The sequence below is a fragment of the Scomber japonicus genome, chromosome 1 (assembly GCF_027409825.1).
Source record: "Scomber japonicus isolate fScoJap1 chromosome 1, fScoJap1.pri, whole genome shotgun sequence".
Lineage (NCBI taxonomy): Eukaryota > Metazoa > Chordata > Actinopteri > Scombriformes > Scombridae > Scomber > Scomber japonicus.
This window is the reverse complement of record NC_070578.1, coordinates 20,256,478-20,280,960: the sequence shown is the minus strand read 5'-3', so window position 1 is coordinate 20,280,960 and position 24,483 is coordinate 20,256,478. Positions and strand designations below refer to the sequence as shown.

General features: G+C 37.0%; 2 protein-coding genes across 2 annotated transcripts; both read left to right on the top strand.

Moving 5' to 3' along the window:
• Nucleotides 1-95: 95 nt before the first annotated feature.
• Nucleotides 96-2,926, top strand: LOC128357565 (cytochrome b-245 light chain). The gene is made up of 6 exons (XM_053317931.1): nucleotides 96-237; nucleotides 551-620; nucleotides 1,189-1,263; nucleotides 1,374-1,457; nucleotides 1,606-1,687; nucleotides 2,170-2,926. Exons 1-6 carry the CDS (start codon nucleotides 180-182, stop codon nucleotides 2,362-2,364), a joined length of 564 nt encoding a protein of 187 aa, XP_053173906.1. The 5' UTR covers nucleotides 96-179; the 3' UTR covers nucleotides 2,365-2,926.
• A 2,579-nt stretch (nucleotides 2,927-5,505) lies between these two features.
• On the top strand, nucleotides 5,506-22,188 carry tcf25 (transcription factor 25 (basic helix-loop-helix)). The gene is made up of 18 exons (XM_053322256.1): nucleotides 5,506-5,819; nucleotides 6,764-6,916; nucleotides 7,025-7,096; nucleotides 7,371-7,495; nucleotides 8,953-9,018; nucleotides 9,122-9,204; nucleotides 10,493-10,623; nucleotides 11,327-11,426; nucleotides 15,439-15,532; nucleotides 15,672-15,764; nucleotides 16,977-17,082; nucleotides 17,184-17,343; nucleotides 17,519-17,606; nucleotides 17,869-18,027; nucleotides 18,227-18,317; nucleotides 18,941-19,020; nucleotides 19,173-19,248; nucleotides 21,688-22,188. The coding sequence occupies exons 1-18, from the start codon at nucleotides 5,610-5,612 to the stop codon at nucleotides 21,853-21,855; spliced, it is 2,055 nt and encodes a 684-aa protein (XP_053178231.1). The 5' UTR covers nucleotides 5,506-5,609; the 3' UTR covers nucleotides 21,856-22,188.
• The last annotated feature ends 2,295 nt before the right edge of the window (nucleotides 22,189-24,483 follow it).

Sequence of the window (24,483 nt, the reverse complement as noted above, 5' to 3'; positions counted from 1 at the left end):
GAAATGACGACTGAAACGGGGATTGGCTAAGGTTGGGCCGGCCTCATTCTTTACATGAACACCTCACCCACATCTCGAAAATTTACTTTCTTCCTTGTATGCGTGTAGGCTCAATCAGAGCAGTAAGTCGCTGTGTGTGAAGTATCTGCCGTCTGCAGAGAGGCTTTGAGGTGAATACCATGGGGAAAATTGAATGGGCAATGTGGGCCAATGAGCAGGCTCTAGCTTCGGGACTCAGTGAGTATACACACCTAGTCTAAAGTTTAGCTTTTTAAGGTATTAAGTAATTTGTGATGAAATAATATCTAAAGTTTTTAAAAAGCTGTATACACCAGACTGTTGAAAAAAAGTCAAACTGCTTATTGATTTTATTACAACAATATTAAATCATTTTAATCAAGTGTAGCCAAATCTGTTTTGATTTTTTTGTTTTATAAATGAATTGAAGAATCAAGTCAAAGTAAAGTTTAACATTGCCTTGTCTCATTAACAGAGATAAAGAGAATGTGTATACAACTTAAAAATGTATCTCCCTGCTTCCTTGTTTCAGTTCTCCTCACCGGAGGCGTTGTGGGGGTGGCTGGACAGTTCAGAGGATGGCAGTTTGCTGCTTATGCAGTGTATCCTTTAAGATTTATATAAACCAGAAAGATGGTGTTTAATCTTAAGAAGTAACACTGAGGTTGTCTCTTTGTGAAAATTAAAGAGTCAAGGAAGAGCTCAATATTCAGTCTCCTGAGTCACTCCTCAGAGAACAGCAATTACATACAGTAGCCTATGTGTATGTGTGTAGGCTATTATAGATGTTGAATTTCTGAAACAAATGTAGTAGCATGTTGTGAAAAAAATCCTAAAAGTATTAAAATACAGATGTTGGTATCAAAAATTGTACTCTTGGTTAAGTTGGCACTCTTTGTTTTTGTGCTACAGCAGTAAAGTGCTTGCACATTTATTGTATTTCAAACTGTGCTGTGTATATGTGATCTACAGAAGTTGAAATACTTCCTGCAAACACAGGCAGGTTGAGCTCAATTATGTGGGAAGTCAAACCTGTCTCTACATCTCACCAAGTGGAGGCTTGTACCAAAATACAAGTAGCAAATCATGATATTTTTACTATAGTGAAAACATAACAGGTAGAAGAAAAATCTGTAAGAAGCTATGAAACAGCCTTGACAGAATACCCAGTGCTGCCGGGGTGTTTGTGTGTTTACTTGAGTACCCAAGAGGCAAGAGGGCCAAAGGCACAAGTGTGGAGAGGACGTAAGTGATGTTTTTAAGTGTAATTCATATGATCAAGTTTTGTGATGTCATATGCTTTTAATGAAGACAATGAAGCTTATTGGCCACCACTGTCTCTTGTTTTCACACAGGGGCCAGTACTGCTTCACTGTGTGTGTAAAAAGCTTTGGGCCATTGACGAGGAACTACTATGTCAGAGCATTTTTACATGCTGTGTAAGTCCATTATATCAGCCACTTTCCATTGCTAGACAGCATTCTTCACATTCATTGTCAGTCACTCCAACAAAAGACTAACTACATCTCATTATAATCTGAAGTCTTCCAAAGCCCTTAACTCTCTCGCTTTGTCTTTTTCTTACAGGATCTGTGTCCCTGGAGGGTTTATGCTTGCTACTGTACTTGGGTGTGTCTGCCTTGGTATTGCCAGCCTCATCTACCTTGCGGTAAGTGTAAGCTTTTATCACTCTAGTTAAGTGATAAAAGTTAAGTTAAATATTGTTAACTTTGATAAAGTTGTTTTGCTGAGGAAGGAAGTAGACAGTTGATGGAAACAAGGAAATGATAACAAGGAAGAGATTGTTTCATTACTGGTCCCTCTATTGACACAGATAGCTCTGTAGAAATCAGACCAATCAGGGGTGTGACTGAATTATTCAGCAGTCCTTGCTGTGGCAACTAAGTATATAAAACCTTCCAGGATACACTGTTATCTTATTATGAGTGTAAAAGATGAGAGCCACTCATACTCAATTACTCACCATCAAACAATAAGCAATAATACATTACAATCAAGATTAAGTTAAGTTGATTAAGTTGATTTTACACTAAGGATAATAAAAAGCTGCTGGAGGTGACAGGCCACTTGAATTAGTGGATCCATCATTCATTATTGATTTGTATTTCTTTTAATCCTCTTGCTTTCTAGGCAGCCATCCGGGGTGAACAATGGGAGCCCATTCTTCCACGAAAGGAGGTCCGAAACCCTAAAGCTGGGGAGAGCATCAAGCAGCCTCCTCAGAATCCTCCGCCAAGACCTCCTGCAGAGATGCGCAGGAAACGAGTGGATGACCTGGAGGCAGCAGCCTATGACAATCCCATGTCTGTTACTGCCAACGAATAGTGCTGCCCAGTGCCCCATCTTAACATCTCCTTTCAAACCCAGCAGAACCAGTCACAGTGGGACGTCACAAGATTCTGTGGTTCTGGTCAAATGAAGCTTAGTGAAGCTAGTGACTGTTGGGTCCCCACCTTCATACCTCAGCATGCAGAGGATTGTACCGGTAACAAAAATGTTTGTTAGGTGGATGGGTAAAGTGAATTTTATTTTTGAATAAAACAATGATGCCGAAGGAAATAAATGTCAATGCTAAAGCTGCTAAGTTAAAAGACTGTAAGTGATATTGGTGAGTTTACCAGTACCTGTTTTCCAACCGCAATATATATTTTAAGCTGTACTGCCATGCATAGATCATACAAAATACCGTATTCTGTATGTATTTACACTGTTTCATTTTACCCTGTCTTCACATTGTGTAGGTGTTTTTCTTTAAGTAAATCAATTACAATACTGATGTACTATTGGTCTATACAGTATACCGGTTTTTAGATTAAATTGACATGTTGGTTTTTCATTATTTCTGTATTCTTGATGTCCTGTAAATAAATCCTTTACCCTCTCTGAATGATTATCTGTTGGAGGTTTGCACTTTCATGTCTGTGAAAATAGTTTTAAGTAATGGCTTTTGCAACTTCCCATTTTTCCCCTTTCACAAGCACCCTGAATTTCAATACATCAGAATTTCCCTTTGTCATTTCGAGTCTTTCTTTTCTCACAGTTCTCTGACAACAACTTGTGATGAAACAAAGGTCAGATTCATGTATCTGGCTCAGCTAGTTGTCAGACAAGTTTTATGCATTGGTATCATTTCTTTCTTTTCTCACTTCTTAAGGTTGTCTTTTTTGTTTTTTTTTGTTTTGGTCACAGCTGACTTGCTAAGCAGCTGGAGTCTGTGGCAACCACTAAGGTATAAAAGTACTTCCTCATTTTAGTTTGTGGGGCTAAAACATTTGAGTCACACCAGCAATGTACAATACATATGGGTTTTGCATTATTATCATTGTATATTCATGCTTCGTATGAACACTTATAAGTTAAACAATCCACATTGTAAGACACTTTTTTTTAGATTGAGTGTATTTTCCAGCTTAGTTTATTAGAATAATATTTATTCAAAACGTGTTGGGCTTGTTCAGGCAGTTTTGCCTCACTTTATGTCATGACATCTGGTCAAAAACAATATCTATTTAACCCAACCTTTTTTGGCAATCTTTACCACTTGTATGAGGTATGTAATGCACAAAAAGTCCATCAGATTGCGTTGTGGTTGCTTAGACACAGGTTGTGCTTGTGTATAAATGAAGAATCACACAGTCAGTGTTGACATAAGAGATCCTGCTGGAGACATTTTTGAAGTTGAGTTTCATTTTTTCATCTTGTACATTAACAGAATAAGTCTCTAACATGTTTTTAAAAAGGTTTTGAACAAATGAGGTCTGCAGAGGTCTGTAAAACATAAAATGTAGGGTCGATGGGGAAAAAATCCATCTTTTATATTTTAATGGCCTCAAAGAGGTATGAAAAAAAAGAAGTTTTAATAGCACTTTCTTGGTGTGACATACATGGGGTTAAGGTTAATGCTGCCCCCTCCTGCTACATGAGAGAACTACAAACAAGGAGAACATTGTATCAGATGTGTAGGATTTTATTTTTAGGCAAAGTGAGTAAAATAAGCACAGTTAATATACAGATGTCATTTCAGAGTACTTAAATTGTAACTTACAAGATATGAAAAACAATACAACAAGTACAAACCATGAGATATAATATCCTTGTCCATAAGTGCATAATAGAAGTACCCTATTTAGAATGATTTTTAAAAAATACAGAGGAAAAATGTGGAAACATATGACGTATGTTCCAACAACTTATATTTTTGCAAATGTAAATGTAAAAGTGAAATTATAACATTCTCAGAGCTATAGACATTGCATCCCTTGGCAGAGTAGAATTGGGAAGCAAAAAAGGTAATAAGAAAGACGTGTTTAAAAAGAGTGGAAAAGAGGAAAATATTACTTTGCTTAAAAGGTGTCTGTGGTTCTGGGAATCAGAGATATATGGTTAAATCAAAGTCCCCCTCCACTCAAAAAAAACATGTTTTTTTTCTTGTTACTTAGCTTCACTTTGCAGAATGTTGTAATATGCAGAGCTTGACACAAAACGTCTGTTTTCACACTCATCTGCTGAAAGTGGAAAGTTTCTCTGCAAATGTCCCCAGATCACAAATAGGAATTCATTGTTCAATCGACATGTCAGGACTAACTCTTTTCCTATTGAAATTTAAATTGTCTGTGGGAGAACCTTTAAATGAAAAACTTGAACAATTTCTACACTGAACGGGATGGTATCTGTGACTATAAATACTGTTGTCATGTTTTGACTACTTGCATTGATTGTTTGCATACCATGTTCTATGTTTTGTATTAATTGCTTGCATTGCAGTGTACAGTATATTTCCTGATGGTGCATAATGCTTGCCTTGCTCTTTTTAGCTCTTTATCATCTAATCCTCGTCTGTTACATTTACAGTGATGTATGTGCATTGTCCTCTACTACAACAGTGTTGGGGAGTAACTAGTTACATGTAACAGCATTACATAGTTTAAATACAAAATAAATGTAATTGTAATCCAAAAAAAGTGTACTTAAATTACAGTTACTTATGAAAATGTTGATGATTACAAAGGTTACATCTGAAATCAGACCTTTTAGATGTTGATCAGGAGGAGGGTTGTTTCCTCATTTTTAAATATTTAACATGTTATTGAATACATACATTGCTTTTGTTAATTATTTGAAAACAATATTTTTTATATTTTGTAAATAAATCATGATGTGGGGTTATTTGGAGCACACATGGGCTTAGATGGTGTCACAGTAGCAATTAAGGCCATGCCAGACTTTTGTCTTTGTTAGTTAGAAAATTAGAAAAGTAATCAGATGTAATAAGTTACATAACTTTGATTAAATAATTGAAATAGTAACATTACTCATTACATTTTAAATAGGGTGACTTTAACCCTGCTCTATAGAAACTTAAAACGTAATCAATATATTAGTAGTGCATTTTTCCCTCTATCCTGTAAGGGGCAGTATTACACTCACAGGCGTTAAAGCTACAAAAACAGTTAGAAGAAGAAAAAGGAAAAGAAACCAATGGAATTGGTCTGTTGTGTCTGTCAGCCGACTAAAAAACTATTCTAGTCGCCCTAATATTGAGGTGGCTGTTTATACATGAGCAGTCGATAATGTCTAGCCGGGCTCTGCGACGGCTCAGAGGGAAACAGCGGGGTCAGGAGGCCTTAGACCTCGGGGATCTAACTTTGGTTGACAGCCCTGAGGAAGAGGAGGAGAAGCTGGACACGGCTGGTGTTAGTCCACTGTCTAACAGGACTGGCAGCAGCAGAAAGGCAAAGAAAGACAAGGCCCAGAAAAACTTCAGTAATATTTATGAACTGGTAAGGACGTAACAATCCCGCTGCTACACGTCAGTCATAACATACCTTTAGTAGCTATGTGCCGTGAAACCTGCTAACACCAGCTAGCGTTAGCTTGTTTTTACATGTTATTTAATGTTAACCCTGCGGTGTCAGCTCAGATATATTAGCCTGACGTTACATTATTACCATGAACTTTATTTATCTTTATGTACGGTCTGTGATTATTACACACACACGTTAATAAACAAGCTAACAGCAGAAATATTCAGCAGTATCAAGAAGCACAGAAAATAAATCCAGTGTACAGAGACAACAGGCAGGGTTATTATATTATATAATGCATGACATACAGATCTAATATACAGCAAATTGCGTTTACTCTTTCAACTCTGGTTTACTTGTTAGAGACAGCCAAGTGTAAAGTGTAGAAATACTGAAGCAATAACGATTAGTTGATTAAACAGTTAGTCGATCGACAGTTATTTTCAAAATTGATTTATCGTTATGAGCCGTGTTAAAGGAAAAAAGCCTACATTCTCTTGTTTCAGGTTGTGAAGTCTGAATAGTTACTGTCCCCCCTCCCATGACAAAAATAAAATACCTTTGGGTTGAGGCAGGACAGGTCGACAGGACAAGACAGGACACTTTAGATTACATCTTGGGTTTTTGGAAACAATGATTACCATTTTTCACCATTTTCTGATATTTAATTGATCAATCAATCAATTGATAAGGAAAATGATAATTTGTTGCAGCCCTAAATTATTAAAACCACATAAATTCATCAGCAAAGCCAAGTTAGTCATGAACTCTTACAGACCTTGCCTTTTGTAGAGGAAAGAAACCAAGAAATAAAAACAGCGTCACAACACTGAATGCATATATTCTATATATTATACATGACTCATGGCTGGAACTAGATTGTTGTAACCATGTCATCATTTTTGCAATTTTCTTACTAGATATGTGATGCAGACAAGGAGGCAGGGAAAATCTCACCTGATGAAGATTCAGAGAAACCAGATGGAAATAAGACAAGTGCCACAGGAAGGAATGATAACAAAGATGTTGAGAGGAGCGATCAAAAGCAGCAGCATGAGGAGGTATCTATAAAGGTAAAGATACAGTTTGAGAAGGATGACCGTGTGTGGTCCTGAGATATGTAAATATGTTCTATATGTGCCTTTAATACATTAAGACGTAATCTCTCTTTTCTTTATTAGTCTTTGTCTGGAGACAGAGCGAAGAAGAAGAAGAAAAAGAAGAAGACAAAAGTGATATCAGAAGATGGACAGGTACATTTATTGAGAGAAGATTTCATATCTGCTCTGGCAAGACAGCTGTAAAACTTTGCCTACTTAATAATCTACATTATAGTCTGATAATGGATTGCATTTTTACAGACTTACAATTTTGGTCCCATTTATTACAACTCCTAATGCCTTGCAGTCATTATTTGGAGACATAAACTGTCCACCTGATATATAAAACAGTTCAGTTCAGTACAAGAATCAAGTGTTGTCTCACTTAATTTGCTCTTTTTTTATTGACTTCTCTTTGTAACATCAGGATGCTGCACCAGAAGATAACATAGATCTATTGCTGGAGAACCTGGAGCAGTCCAATGGTCTGAGTTTGCAAAATGAGGATTGTGGAGGCTTCGACAGAAGATCTGTGCTACATGTGGAGCACAGGTGAGGAGACCATCATCTCTCTTGTAGACAAAGTAGATTGGCTCAAATCAAATGTAATCTTGTTAGTTTGTTTCATTTTATGTTACACACACTTTAAAAACTGAATGAAGAGTGTAGTGAAGTTGTATATAAAACACGTTGCTTGTTTAGTTGGAAAATTGTGTCACTAGCTGAGCTGTTACTACATGTATGTGTACTTATTGTATATTTACATGCACACCTTTTCTTTCCTTGTACTAAGTTTTACTATTTCTTTTGGATGTGCTTTTCAGAATAGTTTTATCTGAAATAAATCTCTGCACACCTGAATATGTGATACTTGTGTTGGACGAAGGTGTAACTTGAAAACAGTTAGAAGACCTCCCGCACACTGTTTCCTGTTGGAATATTTATGAAATCATGTTTCTGTCTGTCAGACCTTATCCGATATAAATCCGAATTCCAATATTTAGAAATTTGTGATGAAGGTTGGATTTTATAAATATTCCAGCATCAAGTGAGACAGTGTGTGGGAGTTTTTTATCCTTGTTTTCCAGAGTAGTAATATATGAAACAGCTCTTGATCAGTACTTTCAGTCAATTCAGTGGCCGCACATACTCAATCTACCAATCAATCAATCTTTATTTGTATAGCGCTAAATCACAACAAGTCATCTCAAGGCACGTTACACGTTTTAAACCATACTCTTCAGGGTTTAATTTTAAAGAGACCCAACATTCCCACACGAACAAGCTCTTGGTGACATTGGCAAGAAGAAACCTCAGGCAGGACCAGGCAATACTTAAGTATACATCTGTAATTCCAGGTTGCCACCATGTGATGGCGCTTAGCTCATATAAGAATATTAAATTATTTGGAGGCTGTTATCAAAGAAGATTAAAACATGTTGGTCTTCTGGCCACACAGCAAATAGTGACGTCAAAGGCATTTGACATATCAGGCCATTTTCAACAGCTGTCAAACTAAATGTCACTGTGTTGGTATGTAAGCATGTGATGTTTATATTTATATCTATTTTTGTTCATTCACAGAAAAGACAATAAAAAATGTAATAGAGCTGATATCAACACAGGCAAACAACCATGAATGTCACATAGTTTTGTTTCAATTTTGCACATCACATACTATGAGCCATGAATTGGGTGTCCCACCAGTATGATTACATTTTTACTTAATCTTGCCTTCCATATGTATTTTATCTGTTCAGTTTGGTTAGCAGTGAACCTGTCAATGTTGTGTTCTCTTGAAAATCACAGGACTGTAATATCCGAATCTTGCCTTGATTTCCAGGCTTTTTTAAATTAGAGTCTAGTGTAATCATGGACTGACATTAAAAAAAAGAAAGGTTTTAATGAAACAGTCTGCTTCATTCTCTTGAAATGTTTTTCCTTAACTGGTCCACATTATAATTTAGTCTGTCAAGATATGAATTACATTTTCTTTGTTGATTTATTAGGAATCTCAACTCAGAGACGGAGCTGAAGAGATATTTTGGGGCTCGAGCTGTTTTGGGGAATCAAAGGTAAAAAAAAATAAATAAATCGATAAAATTGTGAAATTTTTTTATTGAATTGGTCAACATCTTCTGTCTGAATCCTTGGTCTCATTGGGTCTTCTTTTGACAGACCACGACAAAGGAACAGGCAGTTTCACCGTAGCACCTGGATGACCAGTCCCAAGGACAGCTGGCCTCGCTTCAGCCGCCCAGGTAAACCTTTCCTTATAGTCATCGGAATCATAGTTTATGCCTTTTTAAACATATTGTTTAGATGTTTGAAATAAATAAGTTCAATTTTTTAGTTTTGATATTGTGAGCTTTTACACAAAATAGAATTATATAATTAAAAATATTGTATAGAATTACACAATTAAAAAAATATACAATATAAATAATTGACCCCACTTCACTTCTATATTTCTCTTGATGGACTTCTGTCTGTTTCCATACCTCTGGTGAAATTTTGTGGACATATGTTGTGAGATTTGGTTATTATATTAGTGTTTACACTTTCATACAGAAAATCGTAGCAGTTTTTTATTCTGTATGTTCTGTTTTAATTATACGTAATTCAAACTGACAAGAACATAACCAGCCCAAAGCACTATTAGATGCTCCTTCACCTTGGAGTCTGAAGGAAGAACAAGCAGCAATTTATTAATAGTGAGAGCCTTAAACTACCTCAGTAGCGACAGATATTTTAAGATTTAACCAATGCAATATATGCTGAATGTAGCTTTTGTTATACTGACGTCATCATAAAGACTGCCTAATTGTGTACAGACTGAAAGTCACCATTGATATACTGTGTAAAATCTCTTTTAGTAGTTCATGCCGCAGTTGGATTCGATTTTTCCCACAAATGTCATCTTTGGTAGCTATTGAAGTGGCCGACACAGCCTTATCTGTTCCTTCAAGATAAATGTGTCCTATTTAAACACTTAGAACAGTGTTTAGAGAGTTACTCTTGTAACATCTCCATAATATTATTTATAAGTTAATACTGTTAAATTACCTACAATCTAGGATGTCTTGGATCTCGTTATTCTGTTGATCCACCATTATATGCTACAAGAGGCCATGATTTATAGTCTTTATCAGTGTTGGTAGACACAAAATGAAACAAGCAAATAGTCATGGCCTAAGATATGTTCAATAACTAATATGTACTAAGTTTTTTATTTACAAAAAAGTTGTTTTTCTTTTTTAAAAACAGTGTTAAACTGCCATAAATAATATAGCACATAAAGTAAAATTTTACTGTCACTTAAACATGATATAAAAGTTACAAGTTGGAACAATCAGGTTTGTAATTCAAATTCTCTATGAATATCAGATGCTATTTTATGCTATATCAGTTGCAAGGGATTGCCTCATCTTTAATATGCCTCGTGTTGCAGATTTAATCCTGTTGGTGTGAATTACATTTATCCTAACATTGCATCACCCTACCGTGTCAATGTGTTGTCTTTGTTAACTGGGCCTGATGTCTCTGTAGGAATCTCAATGACTTTAATTCAGTCAAAGGATGGCGTTCAGTACTTCACCTTCGAGCACAGTCGAGACTACCAGCAAGTACAGTTCAAGTTCCTCGAGGCTGTCGAGTCCATGGACCCAAACAACATTGTGGTAAAAAGTTCATCCTCTAATGTGCACTTTGTTGTCTGAGTTCATGTGTTGTAATCTATTAAAGCAGGTGTCCTTGTTGTTGGTGTTGCCTGTAATGTGTTAAGTAATGTAATAGAATTGCAGCGAGGGCTGAGTGATAAGGGGTAGCAAAGCCTCTCATATAACATTACATAGATAATTAAATGTGTCTTCAATTCTAATGAGGCGTGAAACAATACTATTGAATCATCAGTACAAACAGTCACCAACTGCAATACTAACATCCTGATTCTTTGACACAAAGTCATAGGTTTAGGACTATATATAGCAACTTCAGGAGAGAAGTCAGGTACGTGCCAAACAGCACTGCAGTAAAAAAAATCACATGCTTAACATTTTGTGATGAAGCTTAATGTTGAGCTTTGTTGTACATCAGCAGTGGGAGTAAATCAAATCAAGAGGATATCTACTAACACTCTTATTTACTTTAAAATTCCACTGTCTTTGGTCAAGGATAGTTTCTCTGTGTTAATCTGCAGTAGAGGTACAATAATATAAAGAGGGAATTACTTTATATACAGCAGTGTTCTTCCATTACAGATACAGCCCAGTTTGTCCAATGAAAAGGAATAGTGTAACCGCATTTATATTAGATTTTGACCCATGTCTTGAATTGTACTCCAGTAAACTTAATACTTACACATTGTCTCTTTTTTCCATGTAGGCTCTGCTGCAGCTGAACCCCTACCACATCGACTCTTTGCTGCAGCTTTCCGATGTCTGCCGTATACAGGAGGACCAAGAAATGGCCAGGGACCTTATTGGTGAGGATCTTTCTATTAAAAAAACAAAAACAAAAAAACATTTATTTTTACCCGACATAGAAAAATGTGTTTATGACCCAGTCACCAACTAGATAATCAGTGGATTTTAGAACCTCCTCCGGGTCCACTGCACTTCCCCATAACTGCTTTCTCCCTGGATCTATTTAAGAGCAGCTCCTACATATGTACAATACTGTATGTAGCTTAATGGCAGATTGATACTAATAGTTGTATTAAGTTTGATAATGCTCTCATATCTTTAACTTATCATCAAATATTACACTGAGAAACATTCAGCTAGCAATTCAATTGTTTGAGCTGAATGCAAAGTTTTCTGCCCCAAAAAGAAGCTTCAGTGTTTGTTATTGTGGCCAGTTTGATACACAAGCTCCTTCTTTTCCAATTTTGTGGTTTTATCGATACACAGTTTAGGCATAGACATGAAATAACACAGTTCCTCTTCAGACATTATTACACTTCTTAAAAGTGCAGTGTGTAGCATTTAGTGGTATCTAGGGGAATGGACTTTGCAGATTTTTTTTTAACACAGATGTGCACAGCAATGGGTTAATATATCAATGTGTGGCTATTTGAGTAAGATTGATAATTGTACTGTTGTGATGATGAAGCAAAATGAACTTTGTTTTAGTACCGTTAAATACACCTAGGTCATATGTAAGGCTACATTCATCTCAAATCCAGCAATGTGCCACTGTCCTGCAGGGTGGTGCGGAGGTATGGCCAAGTTTAAGGGCCCCATTTTAACTATCTATAGCGCATGGGGTGAAGCGTGTGGCGCAAGTGCGTTTGGGGCGTGTCCAAATCCACTTTTGCTATTTTAACGGCGGAGAAGCGGTCAATACGCCAGGCACATGGTTCAGAAAGGACCATTCGTTGGACTTAAGTCCCCTCATTAATCATAGGTGTGATTTCTCCCATTCCCTTTTAAAAGCCAGGAGTGCTGTCACTTTGGCGGATTGCTATTATAACGGCGCATTTGTCAAGCAATGTGTTTCAAGAAGAAAACATGAGTTACTTTGGCTGAAAAGAAAGTTGGCTGATGAGCTGCTAACCTCACATTTAATTCATAAAAATGAAGAATATAGTTATAACTGACCAGTCTGATAAGTGTCAAGGGGTGTGCGGTTATACTGTAGCAACCTGGTGTCATCAGCTGATTTAATAAACAGTGAGTGGCTGTGCGTAATGCATCTCAGAGGCTGCAGACTTATCACCATATCAGTCCTATAGTATAAACAGCTGTGGATAACACAATGTAAGAATCACCCACATTCATGAACAGATTAATACAGATGTTCTAACCACAGATGTTCAGATTATTTTCTTGTTGATAAAATCAAAACAGCTTTCCTCCAGAAGCAGACGTGGTTCTGAGACCCATTTTCCACCAAAACACCAACACCTCACTTTGTGCTGCATATTTTCACGTCTCCTCCCATCAGGTCACCATGCACACATCTGCACACCACACAGACATTGTGGCTGTCTGTTTTTATTTGTTTATCTTTTAATTACAGTTTTAGTCCTCTTTAAATTAGTTTTGTTCAGTCATGTAGTAACAGGTAAACTCAGCAGGGTTTTAATTCTTTTAAAGTATCTAAACCTGATCCATGTCGTCTCAAGAATGAGTGTTAAAATATATTGTTCAAAAACTGTTTTAATTATGTTAACCCCTCATACAGTTGTAAGGACTGTCCGCAGTGGCACTCTCCAAGGTGCTGACCCCCCCGTTCAAACAAACATACACAGTAGTGGAAGGCTCATTCTCATTGAATCTGTTATTTTTACAGTTAATTAAATCTGATAAATATTATGACTAACCAATATGACATGTATTTTTTTCATATGTTGATGTCATACTTTTATTTTATTTATTTGTATGTTTGTGTGCCACTGCCTGTCACTGTGTGTGTAACAGGCAGAGTGTACCTGCATTGTGCATACACCTATTAAAATCTTGATAATGCACCCCTTAAATAACAGTGAAATATGTGCCAATGACTTCAGACATGGGTTTTTTTGGTCAGTAGCGCAATTGTTTTCCTCTGCCTCAAAATAGCAACACGCCACCAATACGCCTGACCACACCTCATTTTGAGACCAACACGCCTATGGGCGCACAGACCAGTGTAAGTGCCTTTGCTATTTAGACAACGTGGGCACAGGGTGAGAAAATTACAACTGCGTCGGGGGAAACAAACAAAGACACATGCATAGCTTCCTAACAGGCACTCTCACAAACTGTTATACTCTCTTACAAACAAGTATGGTCATAGATGATCTCACAGAGACTTGATTGTCAATGATTTCAAACGAGGACATCCTTCAAATTTAGCTAATCTTGGTTCCTCATGATCCACAGTTTCTAAGAAAATAGATTTATGGGAAAGATATCTCTTGCTAACTCCAGAGGTCAGCAAACAACCCTCAAATAGAAACAAGCTCAAGAGTTAAACTAGCCCAGGAGTGGGATTTCTTATACCAGTGTCATCACTGTCACATTAAACTGAGAACAAACATTGACCCCTTATTTTATAATATATATGTGTGTGTATATATAAAAAGAAACACATGCAATGATAACCACCATTTAAATCTCTCTTACAAGATGAATTCCTTTAGTCTTGCTATGCCGCCACTTGCTCTCTTCATTCACAGTTTTTCATGAATTCAAAATGCCCCTGGTCCTTCTCCTAGAAATGTCTTTGTACTCCCTCATGCTACAATGCTACATGTAATGTAAACATAGACTCTCCCGGTCTGCGTGCTGTATTGTTTCGTCTGATTTGTCAGTGAACTTGACCAGATTGCAGGCATGTAGAATAACTACATATCCTCTTGCTGATGGTCTCATTTGCTTATGTAGGTCATATAGAGACATTAGAGGCATCATGAGACTGTTTCATAACCAATTAAATTAATTTGATTTAATTTTCTCCAAATAGACTTGGATCAATTATGTTGAGCCCATGAAAGATCTGCGTCTTTGCTCTCAAGATTTTTAGCATTTTTGTTTAAAAAGAATCATTATGATTTTGCATTGCTATTAGGGCTTCAATGATTGGAATGGATTCATTTAATGGTTGATTGACAGAAAATTAACTGTAATTTTAATTGTGTTTATTTTAAGCAAAAATGGCAAACATTTTCTGTTTGTAGCTTCTCAGATGTGGGAATTTGAAGCTTTTATGTGTCATACTTGTAAACTGAGTATATTTGGATTTTGAACTATTGATCAGATAAAAAGAGAGATTTAAAGATGTCATCATGAGCTCAATTATAACAGTCATTTTTAACTGTGTTCTGATGAAACAACTATTGATCGTGAGAATAGCTGTTAGCTGTAGCCGTAATTGCTACCATTAAAGCATTTTAATCGTATCAATATTTTTATTGAACTACATGTCATCATGTAATATGTCAGGCACGTGCTAAATCTCTGTTGTTGTTCTGTTCCCCCTGCTTTGTTTGTTAGCTGATAAGCAATACCATGTAAAATCCTCTAGTAATAATTATCCAAGTTGTCAGATGTTGGTAATATGCACCATGTATAGATCAGTACTTTGTGAATTTAATATCATAACCATGCACATTCAAAACGTTAAACCAATCTCAAAGCTGATTTGGTGTTCTGTGGTACAGAGTTACTGTGTCTGTGTTTGGTCAGCGTGATGGTGATTTGTTAAAAGTATGCTAGGTATGGATTTAAAAATTGCTGTAGAAACTTGACTGAAAATTCTCAGTTTTTGTCAAATTATCAAGCCTTGTCTTGGCATCATTAAACTCTTGTAAATAGTAAATCAACAAAACAGCCATTGTTAAAAAGTTCATCTTTCATGCTAAGCACAATACTAGGTCTATCATTACAGACCCTCCCCTCTCATCTAAAAAAGTAAATGTAGAAGACCAGATGGATAATTTAATGCAAGGGTTAAAGTTCTCAGGCACCATGCACCAAGTCATGATTACTTCTCTTTTTTTTGTTTTCCAGAAAGGGCCATGTACAGCTTTGAGTGCGCTTTTCACCCTTTGTTCAGTCTGACCTCAGGTGCCTGCCGACTTGATTATCTCAGGCCAGAAAACAGGTTGGATGTTTCTCTCTTTTTGCTTATTTTTGTGACACATTGTTCTTATTCTTCTTATCATGTGTAACTTAAATTGTGTATTAAAGACTCTGAGATTAAAATGATTAATGAATTAAATGCCTCAATGATGTGTTTACAGGGCATTTTATTTGGCTCTTTATAAGCACATGATGTTCCTGGAGAAGAGAGGATGCCCACGGACAGCTTTGGAGTACTGCAAATTGATCCTGAGGTACAGACAGAAAAGCATGAGTGTGGGGAAAGACTGTAGAGTTAAAGGCAAATACAGTAGTAATTGTTTTATGAGACATACAGCGAAAAACACACAAAAAATCTCCTTCTCTATGTAAAGGTTGCCCCCAATCTCTTCATGACTTGCTTATTTATTCTGTGCCTATTATGCCAAAATAAAAGTTTAGTTGCTTTGTTTTTGCCATCACATTGAAAAGCATTACATATGATCACATGGCTTTCTAGCTAAACAAAAAGAACTCTTATTTCCCTGAATTAAGTAACCACAGAGAGCAGTCATCAGACTCAGAAGATAGTCTTCAAAGACAATTAACTATTAGTTTTATATTCTGTCTGTTCAGGCACAGTGTAAAGTAATAGTTTTGTTGGTTGTATGACATGAGTACATACCCTAAATTTGTGCGACTTTATTGATGATTAGCTATTATTTAAAGACACCTTTACCTATTTATATAAACAGTGACATAGTTATATACAGGCTAGTGTAAGCAAATGTCTGTGACCAAGATAATACAAATGATAAAAGCATTTACATTTAGGTTGATATAACATGCAGAAACAGCTCATGCAAGTGTTAAAAGTCTCAGTGCATAACATAAAACCTCCCATATCATGGCAGTAAAAAGACTGCCCCTCCCCTATAAGAGTCTAGCTCTCACATGCTGCTGCCATCAGACTGTCTTAGTTAAAGCTTTAGAGTCTATCCATATCATGGTCAATGCTTATCTCTGATTTCCATCAAAGTCTGGCTTCCTCACTTCATGAGATCTTTGCTCTGGTACTTTTGTTAAGCAGCATTGTGGGAATAAAAGCTGACGGCTGTTCCCCTCCGACTAGCAGAGATTAAATCACTGTTATTTTAAAATTGACGCATAATTGATAACAGAATCTGGAAAAGAAGCAGTAATTCTATTTTTATTATCTCATTGTCCTTCACACTGTATTCAGTATCATCAGATAGACTGCATGCCCAGATGGTATTAAATACATTCTTGTGGCTTTTAAAGGAAACCAAAGAGATTAACTTACTTTGCTATCATTGTCGGTAGCAATTTGTGCTACAAATAGTCAGAGTGGACTGACTGACTTCATCCTGGAGTGGAGTTTTAGAGGACCTTAAAACGGTACCTGGGTATATTAGTCTTTTTAAATGGAGTCTTTAGCCTGTGATCTTGTCTGCCACTTTTGTTAGTTTGGACCCAGATGCTGACCCACTCTGCATGCTGCTGCTCATTGATTTCCTGATGCTGCGTTCCAGAGAGTACCAGCCTCTCCTCCAGCTATATCAGGACTGGGAGGTAAAGTGTACTACAGTGCGCACATATGTTTGTATACAGTACATGTGATTTAGGCAACTTTTCAGTCTGACCCAGAAATGGTTTGGTTTTTTGTATTTCAGGAGCACAGAAATCTGTCCCAGCTGCCAAACTTTGCATTCTCCACTGCGCTCTGCCATTTCCAGCTAAGTCAGCAGGAAGATGTTGATCCCGAAGAAAGCGACAAACAAAGAAAAAAAGCTGACCAGATGCTGCAGGAAGCTCTCATCATGTTCCCTGGAGGTTAGGCAGTCAGACATATATCACTACCAGAGTATGAATATTTAGATGTGATTATCCCTCAGTCACTTATGGCAATAAAATGATTTCTATAAATTAACTGGGATTTTTTGGCATTCACATCATAATTTAACAAGTTGTGTTTTCATATGCTTGTGCTATAATGTGTGTCCTGCAGTGTTGATGCCTTTACTGGATCTGTGTACTGTGCAGCCCGATGCAACAGTCACCTCACATGCCTTCTTTGGCCCAAAGAGTCAGATAGGGTAATGTATACTCCTTTTGTTTTCTGTGTTGTATAACCCGTCATTCATTATAATGAATTATAGTAATTAATTATCCACTACTGTAATCCTTTACTAGAACAAATGCATTATATTACAGTTACAAATATTTTCCTGCCCTTTCATGTTTGCCCTCATTTTATATCCAATTTACTTTTCCATTGTTTTCTTTCTCCACCTCCTCTAACCTAACTTTCCAAACCTATTCATCTACCCTCTCTGGCCTCTGCTTCTCACTCTCTAGACAGCCCCCAGCATTGGCTGAGCTCACTGCTCTGTATGTGGGGAGGACTTACAACCTGTGGAAGGAAGCAGCAGTAATGCTTTGGTTGGAAGAGAGTGTGAAGGAAGTGCTGCGCCGATGTGATGTAAAAGACCCTCTGGTGGAGGACTCACAAAACAAGTAAGACACGAGATGTTGCTACTGCCTCAGGTCCACAGTGAATACTTTGTTAAGCATAATAAAAGACCAAACTAAATCAAGTAAATGAAGCATGCTATCATATGAAGTAATTATATGTAATATCAGATGAATATTTTAACACGTTTACTTGGTTTTCCACTGAAATAACAGTTTTTTCACCTTCAACACTCTGTTGTAGGAGAAAGCAGAGGTACCAGAGTGCACCGCGTAACATCCATCGCCACGTTCTGCTGTCTGAGATCAAAGAAGCCACCTCCAGTCTGCCTCTAGTAAGACACAATCAGCCACCACATTGAAATATCCACAGTCTCTGAAATACAGTAACTGTAGATGTGATGGGCACCAATAGATTACAGAGATTGAAATGTTCCAGTTGTCTTGATACAGCCTTCAATTGCATATCTCGCTTTTTTTTTCTGTCTGTCTTTCTTTTTTTTTCTTTACCAAAAACACAGCCAGATGAAAGATCAAACTGTCAAATCCAGTGTGGAAAAAAACCCTATAAAAAAACCCTATCTCTCTCTCTCTCTTAAATTATCCTAACAAAAAAGTTGGGATCATTTTTTTGATCAGTGGTGTTGTTTGTTCTTTACATGCATTTACTTTTTTAATTTATAAAAATTATAGGAGACAGTGTGCTGCCATATTCTGAATTGTGATTGTGAAACACACATTTTTCGTAGTTGTTTGTTTCTGAATGGTAATTATAGTCAAACAAGTACCAAGAAGTACACCAAGAAGAAGTGTTATATACATATAAAGCCACATCTGGCGTTTCAATAGTATCATAGTATCTATAAAATGCTGACCATGCAACACGGATCACTTATGGAATATTCATGCACCTCAGAGGAAACCGCTCGAATCTTGTCTATTTGTTTGACTCCCTCAGGAGGTGACCACTCAGCCTGTGATGGGCTTTGACCCTCTGCCTCCACTGGACTCAGTGATATCTTACACCAGACCAGAGAGGTACACAACTTGTACTGTATAACTACACTCATAAAACTATTTTTTTTTCAGTCAGATGGGGTAAATAATGTAGTTTATAAATAAACATGTGTTATATCCTCAATTAGCTGTTACATTTGTATATTTGTGTGTTTGTGTGTGTGTACATATAGGCAGCATGTTGGAGCATCCAATGAGAGCACACTGTCCCTGTTTTTCCGGTCTTTGCTGCCAAATTTCAACCTTCAGGTGAGTTGCATGGATCAGGCAAATTTACCAGACAGCTGCATACATATGAAAATGTTGAGTGTGTTAGTTTTATGAAAGACACAAAAAGTTTCTTCCATGACTTAAAAAATGTTTCAATTGTTTCAAATATTTAAAGGCCGATTACACCCTTAAAGAATTCACATACAGCACCAGTCAAAAGTTTGGACACAAGTTTTAACAAGTCTCTCCTCAACCCAAAGAGCAAACTGAAATCTGAAGGAAAATCCTGGTGCTGCCAAATATATGCGAAATGATGAAAACTTCCATTGACACTATGAAAGCACCCGTGGTGGTTTGAGGCTGTGGAGACACAAACTGATAATGTGTAAACAAGATGTTAAAAAAACTCATCCGGATGTGGTCTCGCTAATAATTTGCTTGAGTCCATAGAGTCACTAATCCGCTGTGAATTTACCTACTTCAAAGATTATCCACTGAATTATAAACTGACTATCTGATCCTCTGAATTAACTGCTTAAGGAGGATCATCATCATCAATTTATCATCCAAAAATTATTGGAATAGTACAAAGTTCTTTTTAGAGATTACTAAAATGAAACACAGTTTGTTACACAAATGATGAACTGGTCAAGAGCCTGTAACATCTTTTAACACATGTTCTTGACTGATATTAACACGCTCTTGAACTCATGGTTACCTTAAGGGGAAAACTGAAAAATATCTAGGCATATGACCTTGTTTAAGTTAAGGGGAAAACTGAAAAATATCTAGGCATATGACCTTGTTTAAGTTAGTTCTGTCCACCATTTGTCAGTGTACCACTAAAGAACAAAACAATAATAACATTCATGAAAGACAATAGAATCTATTTTCCCAGAATTATTTTGGCTCATTGTCAATCTTCTGTATTTATAGGAGCAAAAAGTTTTGAATATACTCAGTGATAGTTGAGTAAAATCAATTTCTCTGCCTATACTAAAACAATGACTCATTTCACTTACTGCTACAAAGGGGCTGCTGTTGTAGGGGATTTTGAGAACTGCCACAGCCTGCAGCTATTCTTGCAGCAAGAGAGTGTGAAAGACGGACATCAACAAATTTGACTTTTTTTGTTTGTTTGTTTGTTTTTTCATTGAATGCACACGACTTTAAGGGCCCCATCTTGCGGTCGGCAGAAAGTGGATGGTGGGCATGGCACGTTTGTCTTTGTTAATTTCCCCCGGCGCAGTTGTCATTTTCTCACCCTGCGCCCACCTTGTCTAAATAGCAAATGCACCTGCACCGGTCTGTGCACCTATGGGCGTGTTGGTCTCAAAATGAGGTGTGGTCAGGTGCATTGGTGGTGCATTGCTATTTTCAGGTAGAGGAAAGCGATTGTGCTACTGACCAAAAAAAACCTAATCTAAAGTCACTGGTGCATATGTCACTGTTATTTAAGGCCGCATCATCAAGAGTCCAATATGCTCCCGGATAGGCGGGTGTGCAGTGTGCAGACACTGTGCCTGTTACGCACACACGGGCGCACATCAACACACAAACATGCAAAACATCACTAATAAAAGGACCACAATGTGAATTTGTATTATGATGAACATCAACATATTAAAAAAAAGTCACAATGACGCCAATATGTATCAGAATCAGTCAATGGCAGTAATGATCAACTGTCAACTGTCATGTGACCAATCCTGGTAAATCAACCATCAAACTAACAATCCACCAAGGTGAGCGTGCCTGGATATTAAAGGGAATGAGAGATGACACTCTGATTGGTTTACCACGTGTTATGCCCAAAACGGGCCTATGATTAAGTCCATTTTAGTCCATGCACCTGAAGAAGAATGGCTCCTCCGTTCTGAGGGAGCCTGTAGTTTGGCTGAAATTGTGTAGAAGAGGACAAATATACAGAAAGACCATATGGCGAACACCTCAGTTTTTTCTATACAGTATTAGATTTTTGTCTATTTCATCTTTAAGTTCAAAGCCAGTTTGCAGCACAGGCCAACTGCTGCCTCATTAAGACACATGTATCAGGTACACTCACATGTAGAACATCTTCAGTCAGCCATATATGCTTGATGTTAATAGATTGGCCTGAGGCATGTTTCCATCAGGGCAGTCCCATCCATCCTGATCACATTATCCACTTATGGAGAGGAAGAGATACAAAATGGATAAAATAATTATAGTTAAGACAACCAGGTTCTTCTTCTTTTTTAATGCTCAAATAGAGTTACATATTTGAAAACAACATTATGTTATGTTATGTAATACAAACATAGATTACTCTGGTATTTTTTGAAAATTCAGGTCACATGCATTCAATGTTCAGTGCATCATATTTCTAAAACCATAAAAATGCCTTGATGATTATCTGTAACAATGTTAAGAAATAATATCAGTTTGACAAGGCCAGATACTAACAGATAAGAGCTTGATGTATCTTTCCTTATCAAGGGCGGACAGAGGCAGGAGGATGAAATGGAAGTGGCTCGAGCTGGTCAGGAGCTGAACCAGGAAGTGAATCGTCTAATGGTGGCAATGAGGGACATGCTGGCAAACATCAGGTTTCAGGAGCCGCCGAGAGAGGACAACCCTTACAGAGATGAGGACGAGTGGGACTGAAAGTGGAGTGAAGCGATAAGTGTCAAGGATAAAGAAGAATCAAATAGACAAAAAACCAAGTTAAGAAAAATGAAAATATTTAATGGTGTTTATAATGATTGAGAAGAGAAGGAAGATGTTTTTTTAATTGTCACAATATCAGAATACTAAAATAAAAGGAGGAGATGGCTTGGTATTATGAGTCTGTCCTCTCTGCTTTAAAATAAAACACTCTGGACCAATCCAGATAGTTATGAACACAAGCAACTTTCTCCCAATCTCAGAAAACAGACTTTCACGTCACCTAGGTTGACATTGTTCCTTAAAATAATCATAATAAAACATTTTGCAGGATGTACATCTCCAGTTGTTGTCAATTCAGCAGCACCAGCACACAATGGATGCTCTTCTTTCACCATTTTCCAGCCTTCTGAGAATGTTTCATGTTCACAAACAGCGAGACGCTTCATGAAATATACTTAATCACAGATTCAAGATTTAGCTTGGCAGCGCTTCACATTGTTTGGAAGTCAGAACAGTCAAGATCACATTAACTCTCGATGGCTGAAGATGCAGAGGTGAAGTGGGGACATTAATTAGTCATATTAAAGCACATAGTTCCTGTCAAGCATTTTTAATCAGTTAAATCTGTGCAGTAAGTGGAATATTAACCTCTTTCATTCTGAGGGTTTGGTTTAATGGCTGACATTTTTATGACCACATTTACAGTTGATGTCCACCCACTCAACCAGAAATCATTATTTTTCACTGAAGCATTTATGGGGGAAGCTGTAACCATAATCAGCTTTTACAGAGTACAAAAAGAAACAAAAAAGGCAAATAAATGTTAAGTTCAGAGGGGAATCCACAAAGTGTACCACAGTTTATCTGAGACAGTTCTGCACATTTAATTTCTGATCACAAAAGATTAATTTCACTTTTTCTGATTTATTTTTATGGCCTTTCATCTAAACAGTAATGGATTGTTTTACAGCTGACATTTTATTACATAATTCATATTTACCAATTTCAGATTGAACCATAAATATAATTTCAATTTCATTTCATATCTGCTAATTTTACAGTTTACAGAATTCAGAATTCAGTGCTGGGTATTTTGTCTTTCCTAAAAATAAATCTGTTGGTTTAAAGGTTATCTTTCTTACTTCTGTCGCACAGTGATTTCAGGGGAAAACTGCGGTCTGAGAATCTGATCACATTTTCTTGGGCCTGCGGCGTGTGTTTTTTTTATTCTTGTGTAAATCTTATCATTACTGCAGGATGTCTGCTGTTTTCCTGCGCTGTTAGGCACCCTCCCTCCTGCTCTGTTTGGCACAAAGTCTGACATTTCAGTCTAGTCCGTCTTGCCAATATTTGATTATTTGTGGTTTACTCCACCCAGCAGGACAGCACAGAGGACTGGCCTGAATTTTTTCTTGTAGTCTGCTGCTGTCCATCAAGTTATATCCACTACAAGCGTGTGGTGGATTTTTTATACATTTTGCCTGAAGTGATTTGAATATTTCCTTTGTGCTTACAATCAGATACTCATGACCTCACTTGATGACGACTGATTCACTGCACCGCAAACCTGGGGCTGTTAATGTTCTTATGGCAATACACCAACTATTTACTTTTAACATTATCACCATTATCCAAATATTTCACTCTTGTGTCGTCAATTTTTCATCATAGTTATGTCTAAAGAGCGTGAGATGTCTGACAGCCTGAGAATCAGTCTCATGAGGTGCTTATTTTCCTTCAAGTCTCAAGTTTCAAACCTCTTTCTTAAGGTACAACAAACAAACACGTTTTCATTACAGTTAAATTACAGCCATCCAAAACAGCTTCTATATCTCAAACAGAAAATAAACTCTGGAGACACTGAACTAATTACTCTCTACACATACTGTAGTTGTCCATATACTAACTTTGTTACTTAGTGAGTCACATGATAACACAGTGACTCTGACTGTGCTTTATGGTCAAATGATGTCATTGTTCTTACTTCACCTGGAGCTATGGTTGAGGTTATGAGAACTTTTCATGTGATCAGTTGTCGGTATAGAAAGGCTTTCATATCAGTGCTTCAGAAGCAGCTTGTGTGCAGGGCTCAGATGCTGCCTGATGGAGCCACCACTTTCTGTCATGACCATGTAGTACATGTCAGATACTAGATCTCAGAATGAAAGCTTGGCACAAATCTAAATCAATACAATAAGTCTACACTGCAAAAAAAGAAGGTAAAGGTTTTTTGCACCACTGTCCAACTTAGCTTGAGTATGGTACAGTATGAATCATTGGACACAGCAGGGAACTGTTACACAGCATCTAATGAAACTAGGACCTAATGTTGTTAACCAATTATATCTACTTAAAGATTGCATATAAACACACAGCACATGATGTCAATAAATCAATCAATAAATAAACCATTGCATTTCCTTTATCCCCTCAAATTTAATTGCATGATTTGCAGGTCAAAAGATATAAAGCTACCTACGTTAAAATAAGCTAATCAGGTTTTTACTTTCATAACACCATTAAACAGACTATGTTTCAAAGTTGTAATCATTTAAATAATGCTAAAACTGAATACTAGATGTGTAACACATTTTTGCAAGCACAGTTAGTCCAATGTTAACATAC